This window comes from Athene noctua, chromosome 12, assembly GCF_965140245.1.
Source record: "Athene noctua chromosome 12, bAthNoc1.hap1.1, whole genome shotgun sequence".
NCBI lineage: Eukaryota > Metazoa > Chordata > Aves > Strigiformes > Strigidae > Athene > Athene noctua.
In genome coordinates, this window is record NC_134048.1 from 3469217 (window position 1) to 3477278 (window position 8062).

The following is an 8062-nucleotide window of genomic DNA, read 5'->3' on the forward strand; positions in this document are numbered from 1 at the left end:
GTTCTCACAGGGCCAGCCCTAGCTAAGGGTGTTTCACAGAATCGTCTAGGCTGGAAAAGCCCTTGAAGCTCCTCCAGCCCAACCATGACCCTCACCCTGACCGTTCCCAACTCCCCCAGATCCCTCAGCGCTGGCTCAGCCCGACTCTTCAACCCCTCCAGGGACCCCGGGGACTCCCCCCCTGCGCTGGGCAGCCCATTCCAACGCCCAACAGCCCCTTCTGCACAGAAATCCTTCCTCAGAGCCAGCCTGACCCTGCCCTGGCACAGCTTGAGGCCGTTCCCTCCTGTCCCGGTGCTGGTTCCTTGGCTCAAGAGAGTCATTCCCAGCTCTCTGCAACCTCCCTGTGATTTATGGTGGGTGCAGGCAGCCCCTATTAAGCTCAGGATAAAATTAGCAAATAATTTTTAGGGGAAATGATCCCAGCTGAGCCACCTCTGCCTCAAGTGTGTGGGGAAGAAATGGGGCCCTTGGGGGGGGTACAGCAAGGGGAAGGGCCTGAAGTAGAGGATTTACACCGCTTTGCCTGGCACCAGTAGGGCTGTGTGGGCACAGGAGCGGGGATCACCCGTGACCAGCAGCAGGTGGGTGTGATGGGGCCAGGGCAGGGGCAGCCCCTCGGGGTGCCGTTCCAGCCCCAGGCCAGGTCCCTGGCTGGCCACTGAAACAAGGAGCTCCACTCAACAGTCAGGATCGAGTATAATTGTTCAGCAGGGATTCCTCTGCAGTGCTGGGCAGCACTGGGGATTGTTCCACCACAAGTGCCACGCTTACTAACAAACTCTGACTAATATACACAGAAAGTGTACATATGCATTAGATTTCTTAGAAAAGGCAGTCTTATGCTAATGGCTTCACAGAATTCATTGACATAGTCTGAGCATGCATAGCAAAAGTAGAGTGAGTGTCTACTCCTCTCCTTAGGGATCCCCACAGCATTTCTCACACTGTCCCTTAGTGAACTTTAGGTTTCTAGTGTCCATCTCTGCTATTAGGGATGTACTCAGGGAGTTTTTCAGACTGTCCATGGTCTATCTTATCTTTACTAGATGAGGAATTAAAGGTTTTAAAACATCTTATAAGTGGGAATTTACCACAGAGGGTAGTTAGGAAAAAGTATAAATGAAATTAGATACATTACAGTAAAATACAGGAAAAAAAAAAAAGAGCTAGTAAAACATAAGTGGTGTCTAACATTAAAACTCGAAGTCTTACTTCACAGGGACCTGTACATCAGCAATTTGAAGTACACTTGTAGCAGCTTCCCTCCACCTGATACAGAGAAATGATTACTTGTTTTGAGATTTATTTACTTATTTACTTATAGAAAACTGCTTAGCAGCTTATTTACTTATAGCAAGTTACAGTACTTTTAAAAATATTGCTAAGAATCCTGCTTGCCCAGACTGTTCTGTGGAATTTTACCAAGGACTACTGTGTTCATCAAAACAAAGCAGTTCACTGTGAAAATCTACCAAGGACTACAATGTTCAGCAAAACATTATACTTCTGTCCTTGAGTAACAGGTGACTAACTAGTTGGAATTTCGCTGATGAGTAAAGATAGCTGTATACGGATGGGAGAAGTTCTATTGGTTCTCTTAGATAAGATAGAAGAAAGTAAACTGTCTGAAAAACACTCTTGTTATTCAAGAAATCGGGCAAGAGAATCTGCGCGTGCTCCGGGGAAAAAACAAAGTGCGAAAGACCCCGAGCCTTCCTCCCAAAGCCCCCCGAAGAGGATGACCAGGAGGCAATGCGCAGGTGCAGAGATGACATAAACTGTTGACATCGGCCTTTCGAACTGACCCAGCCTCACTCACGCGTATGGATGAGTGTGTTATGTAACCCAATGAATATGGAGATCCACGCTCGGTAAGTTTTTGGTAAGATGTGCGGTGGGTGTGCAAGCTTTGTGGAGAAATCCCCCTGCACCCCGGTGCCAGAGTCAACACACCGGCTTTATAACTCTGTTCGAGTTGTAGCGTCTTTTCCCGCGAATCACCCCTCCCCGGGGTGCAGATCGGGGCGGGGGGCACCCACGCGGGGTCGAGCCCCCGCAGGCAGCTGCTGAGCCGGGGCGGCGGGGCCGCGCTCCAGCCCGCCCACGCGCGAGGCCGCCGCGCCGCGCGGCGGGGCAGGCGATGCGAAGGGGGAGGGGGCATGCAAATGAGGGGGCGTCGACATGCAAACGAGCCCAGCCCGCGCCCGGCCGCCATGGCGGTGCCGGCGGAGGTGAGCACGCGTCGGGGGGCGCAGCGCGGCTCCGGCCCCGCCGGCCCCGGCCCCACCGCCCCGCTCTCCCCCAGGAGTGCTCGGAGCCAGCGGGGAGGGAGCCGCGGCTGCGGGACACCCCCGAGGACATCTGCTTGGAGGCGACGGCCAACGCCATTGCCCTGCACCCGGCCCGGCCCTTGCTGGCGGCGGGAGACGTGGATGGCGACGTCTACCTGTGAGTGGGGCCGTGGGGGGCTCCGCCGGGCCGTGGGAGGGGGTTCCGGGGTTAGGAACCGCCGCGCACCGGCCGCCGGGGCTCCCCGTGCTACCGTGGGCCCCGGTGAGCCCGACCCGGTGCTGGCAGGTACTCGTACTCCCGCACCGAGGGGGAGAACCGGCAGCTCTGGTCTTCAGGGCATCACCTCAAGTCGTGCCGGGACGTGGCCTTCTCCCAGGATGGGCAGAGTGAGTGCGGGGAACATGGGGTGGCAACGGGGCCAGGGGGGCAACAGCCAGGGCTGGGGACACTTACACAGCTCTCCAGAGCTTTTCACCGTGTCCAAAGACAAGTCCATCCATGTTTTGACGGTGGAGGAGGGACGGCTGGAAACACGCTTCCCGAAGGCCCACGGGTAAGTCTGTGCAGGCAACAGCTGCCGGGGCAGCGTCCCCTTCCCTCCCCTGCTGGGGCCACACAGGCTGGAGCATCCTTGGTGCTCAGGGAGACACTCGCCTGCACTGTGGGCTGTGACGGTGCTGGCGTGGGGTTGGGGTCTCTGCAGCTCGGCCCTCAACTGCGTGCTGCCCATTGATAACCACGTCTTTGCCACGGGCGACGACGACGGGGCGCTGAAGGTGTGGGACCTGCGCAAGGGGGATGCCATCCTGGAGGCCCGTCAGCAGGAGGAGTACATCAGCGCGATGGCTGTGGATGGCAACGGGAAGATCCTGCTGACCACCAGGTACCCAGGGCTCCGTGGCACCGGACTCAGGCTCCCCCGGACCGCGTTCCGCGCTCACGTCATGCCCTTTCCGTCTCCTGCAGTGGTGATGGCACACTGGGTGTCTTCAACGTGAAGAGACGGCGCTTTGAGCTGCTCTCAGAGCCACAGAACGGGGACCTGACATCTGTTGTGCTGCTGAAGGTTGGTGCTGGGCCCCACCGTGTAGCAGGATCCCGTGAATCCCTCTCCACACCCCGCGTTTCGTGCTCTGTCTCTGCCTTGCTGTCCTCCATCTTGCCTAGAGGGGGAAGAAAGTGGCATGTGGCTCCAGCGAAGGCACCATCTACCTCTTCAACTGGGATGGCTTCGGGGCTGCCAGCGACCGCTTTGCTCTGCGGGCCGAGTCCGTTGACTGCGTGGTCCCCGTCACAGACAGCATCGTCTGCGTGGGGTCCCTGGACGGAGTCATCAGGTCAGTGCTGCGGGATGGCGTGGGGAGGGTGCAGAGCAAGACCCGCCTTGATCAGGAGCAAGGGCAGGGCGGGCAGGGAAGCCAGTGCCGGGGCGGGCAGGGGGGCTGGTGGCGGGCGCGGGCGCTGCCCCCCCCGCGGGTCCTCAGCGGCCACCCCGTCCCCAGGGCGGTGAACATCCTGCCCAACCGCGTGCTGGGCTGCGTGGGGCAGCACCTGGGGGAGCCCATCGAGCAGCTGGCGCTGGCCCCCGGCGGGCAGCTCCTGGCCAGCTGCGCCCACGACCAGAAGGTGAAGTTCTGGGACGTCTCCGCCCTGGGGGCGCTGGTGGTGGACGACTACCGGAGGAAGAAGAAGAAGGGGGGGCCGCTGCGGGCGCTCAGCAGCAAGGCGGCGGGCAGCGGCGAGGACTTCTTCGCCGATCTGCGGGACGAGGCCGAGCCGGAGGCGGCGGCGGGGAGCGACAGCGACGGCAGCGACTGAGGGGGGGCCCGGGGCCGGGCAGGGCCCAGCCGGGCGGGCAGCGCCGCCGGGCCCAGCGCGGGGGCGGGGCCACGGCGGGACACGCCCCCGGGGTGTGTCTCTGCTCGGCCACACCTCGGGGGCGGGCGCTGCCGGCGCTGTGAGCAAACCGCGAGCCGGCCTTGTGATTGGCTCCCAGGGCTGCCACTCAGGCCGGGAGGCGGGCGTGTTCTTAAAGGGACAGAGCGGCGGGTCCCTCATACGGGGTGGGGGTGGGCAGCCTGTTGGGGCGTCGGAGACCCGGGAGGGATGAGCCCGGGGGGGCCTCGGGGGTGGGGGGGAGTTCGGGGGGGGGGTGGCTGAGGATCCTGGGGGAGGGGCGGTACGTGGGGAGGGCGCGGCTGAGGGCCCTCCTGAGAGGGACGGGGCGGGGGGCGTGGCTGAGGGTCCCGCGTATGGGGCGGGTTGGCGGTGGGGGTCGCTGGTGGAGGGGGGGGCTATGACTGAGGATCCCTGGGGGTGTGGAGGTGGAATGTGATGGGGGGGTTGCTGGTGTATTTGGGGTTCCTGGGGGGTGGGGGTGAGGCAGGGCGTTGCTCAGGACGGGGATTGACACGGTGTCCCTGCCCCTGCTGTGCCTGCCCCACTGTCCAAGCAGGTGTGTCCATTAGCCTTTGTTAATTAATTTAGACATCAGCTCTACTACAAATAAACCCAGTGCCTTTCAGTTCCTAGTGCGTTGTGCTGATGGTTTGGCTCACCCCAACTTCCTGGGCACGTCTGGGACCCGCCCGCGAGGCACTGGGGCCAGGGGGTTGTGGTGGGGAGAGCGCCCAGCGCTTGGGTGTTGTGACACGTAGCTGGTGTTAGGGGGGAGCCGGGGTTTTTCCGTGCTGCTCCGAGTGCCCGGGGATGCCTGACTTGGCCGTGGGCCTCTCTGCGGGTCCCTGCTGGGTGGCTGGTGGCCTGGGGGAGGCTGCAGGCATCGTGGACCAGGGCAGGGGACTGGCGCCACCTTCCCCTGCCATGGACAAGCCTCCAGGCTGGTGACATCTACCCCCCTGGCGTGGCCCTGGCCAGACCCAGCCCTTTCCCCACAGCCCCTCAGCCATGGCATCTCCCCGCTGTGAGCACCACTCTGAGCTGGGGAGCCAGATGTGCCCAGCAGTTGGGCATCTCCACGTTAAGTGAGGCTCTGGGTGCAGCCAAGGAGTCACCACCAGCACCCAGCTCTCCTGCCCTGGGGCCAGACCCTGCCCTCTGGCCATCTCCTGCAGCCCAGCCCTGGGTGGCACTGATCTTTCCAGCCCAGCGGGGGCTAGGTGGTTGCCCCACATGAAGAGCACAGTGCTGGTGGGGGCCATGAGAGCATCCAGCGGCTCTTGAATGCCAACACCAAGCCCAACCCATCCTGGTGCAAGGCAAGGACCCTGGGACACCATGGGTTAGGGGGTGGCAGAGTGGCCCGTGCATCTCACAAGTGGCCAACGAGGAGCATGGATCAGGAGAAAGGGGAGTGTGGGGCTCCAGTGTTCCCACACCATCTCGTGCCTCCACATCCTGGCCAAAGGCATGGCTACCTGGACACTTCCGTGTCCTTGGTGACAATGAGACACTGGAGGGGCAAAAGCCCACTGAAGCCCTCAGCATCACCTACGTGCACTGGGTGCCCAAAACCCAACACGTGGCCCTCTGGGCTCCCCAAGCTGGTGTGTGCTCCCATCCCCCAGCTGGCACAGGAGATGCCGTTGAGGTCCCACACAGTGCCCTTACCTGGGCTGACAGCACATCTGGGCTCAGAGGAGCAGTAGCACCAACTCCATCAGCATCCTGGATGAAGTAACCGGGGCCAACGCAGAGGAAGCAGCCCACGCCATCAGCATGGATCAGTGCATCACCAACTTCTTCCTCGAGAGCAGCGTGGGTGCATCCTGCACCCTCAGTCCCCACGAGTATCCCCTAGGAAGCACAGGGAATGTCCACACCAGTAGCCAGGGACTAGCCTGGTGGGACAGATGTACCTGGCAACTGGCTTATCCCCTGTCATCCCTGGTGGCCCCTGGGGTGGTTCCAGCTTCCTACGTGCCTCTGGATGCTGGGGGTGGAGGAGGCTTGCAGTGTCACTGACCCTAAGGGAACTTGTGGTGTCCCCAGCTGGCACTGTCTGGACACGGTGTCAGCAGGTTTGTGGGGCAGCCATTTCCACAAAGATGTGCTCAACCTGCTCTGTCTCCAAGGCTCTCAACCCCAGCCCAACCTGCCACACCACGAGCTCAACAAGTGTTGGTGCCACTGCTTCAGTGCCATGGCCATGGTCACGCTGCTGGGCTTTACCTTCCAAATGGACATGGGGAAACACAAGGTACTGGCTGGGCAGGGTTGGGGAGGAACGCGCTGGGCCATTGCTCTGTCTGCCATCATTCTTCAGTCACATATGTGATGAGAAGCCTGATCTCTGCAGCTCCACCTCAGAGCAGGAGAAGAATTTACACACTGGGCCCTTGTGCAGCTCAACTCTCCCTCTTGGCCCAGGGAGTCATCCAGCATCTCCATCAGCAAGTACGGGATGGATGAGGCTGCCCACCTGTACATTTATGGCCTCAGGATGAAGAATGAGCAGATGGTGCAGACCGTGTCCCACTCCATCACCTCAGCTGAGGGGCAGGGCCAGTGCACACCTGGGGTGACAAGGACCACAGGCCACCAGTGCTCCCCAGTGCTGAAGCTCAGAGCAGGTCCCTGGTGCCACCCCAGACCCGGCAGTTGTGTCCCTGGGAGCAGAACCCTGCTGTGACTCTGCCAGTTTCCCTCTTGCCTGGTCTCCATTGCCCATCCCTGCGGCACCAGAAGTAGAGGTTGGATTTGGTGATGGCTCTGGACGTGCTGGATGCTCTCCTCCTGAGCCCTTGCTCAGCCTGGTCTGCATGGCCTCTTACCCCAACAAAACCTGTGGCAAGACCCACGCCATCATTTTCTGCACCGGTACATCTGCACATCAACATCTTCAAGGTAAGATGCTCTAGCCGTGGCCACAGTAGCAGGAAGGACTCTTAGAGCTAGTCCTGTCAGAGGTCAGCTCTGCCCATTCCCCTCCCCTGTGGAGCTGCTTGCTCCTCATCCTTTGGCTCTGATCTGCCCCGTGGCCTCTACCTCCACCCAGGTGGCCGTCAGGCTTTCCCACTGTCAGAGCCCCTTGGCTCCTGCCGTCCTGGGCTGCTCTCAGCCCCAGTTCCCACCCCCAGCAGCTCACCTTGGGTGCTCTTCCAGAAGCTGGACTACAAGTGCATCTACTGGGCCATGCTGGTGACCCTAGACTCTTGATAGCTTGTGCTCCAAGTGGGGACCATCAGCAAGAGAATCAGGTAGCACTGCCCCTTCACCAACACCAGCACATAGCCCGGCTGGACACGCAGCTTCCTCCCACGAGGAAGATGAAGCGATGATGTTTCTGTAGATACATCTTGAAATATCTGTGAAGATGTGATGTATCCGTATGTGGTGGGTGCTGCTGACTGTGGATGCAGATGGCTGGGCTTCTCAGGGAGGGGGATGCCCTCTCTTCAGGTTGCTCACCGAGGCTGGGCTGGTGTCTCTCATTCCAGACTGTCCTAATAAAAAGACTGGGCTGCTTTGGGAGCTGGGGTGATCCTTCTTCCAGCCCTACTCCTGGGCGATCAGACTCCCATGAGGTCCTGAGCCACACCAAGGCTGCGGCACATTGCCAGGGCCAGCAAAGCCCCCAAGGCCTTTGGGATACCCCAAATGGTACTGGTAGACCTCTGGGGGGTACAGAATGATCCATGGAGGTCCCAGAGGAGGGTTTCACAGGAAAATGCACATTGCACTGCAGGGGCTTCAACAAGAAAACTCTGAGACAACAAAGGTCACCGAAAGGCAGGTGCACGCAGAGATGCTGAGGGTACTGGTGTACATCGAAGGGACACACAGACCTCTGGGGAGCACAAAAAGA

At 60.4% G+C, this 8062-nt stretch overlaps 1 protein-coding gene across 2 annotated transcripts; it reads left to right on the plus strand.

The window, feature by feature from the left end:
• The first annotated feature begins 715 nt into the window (after positions 1 to 715).
• On the plus strand, positions 716 to 4347 carry WDR55 (WD repeat domain 55). Of its 2 annotated transcripts, XM_074915884.1 has the most exons (8): positions 716 to 2234; positions 2309 to 2451; positions 2581 to 2681; positions 2761 to 2848; positions 3072 to 3178; positions 3262 to 3361; positions 3463 to 3632; positions 3798 to 4347. In XM_074915884.1, exons 1-8 carry the CDS (start codon positions 2144 to 2146, stop codon positions 4111 to 4113), a joined length of 1116 nt encoding a protein of 371 aa, XP_074771985.1. In that variant the 5' UTR covers positions 716 to 2143; the 3' UTR covers positions 4114 to 4347. The 2 variants fall into 2 exon arrangements, with proteins under 2 accessions (XP_074771985.1, XP_074771984.1); XM_074915883.1 differs by having other exon boundaries at positions 716 to 2451; positions 2999 to 3178.
• The last annotated feature ends 3715 nt before the right edge of the window (positions 4348 to 8062 follow it).

Excerpts from the sequence above, each read along its gene's own strand:
- WDR55 (XM_074915883.1), top strand. The coding sequence starts at position 2,144 with ATGCGAAGGGGGAGGGGGCATGCAAATGAGGGGGCGTCGACATGCAAA. Across the intron at positions 2,849-2,998 it reads CGCTTCCCGAAGGCCCACGG|CTCGGCCCTCAACTGCGTGC; the intron begins GTAAGTCTGTGC and ends GGGTCTCTGCAG. Across the intron at positions 3,633-3,797 it reads TCCCTGGACGGAGTCATCAG|GGCGGTGAACATCCTGCCCA; the intron begins GTCAGTGCTGCG and ends CCCCGTCCCCAG.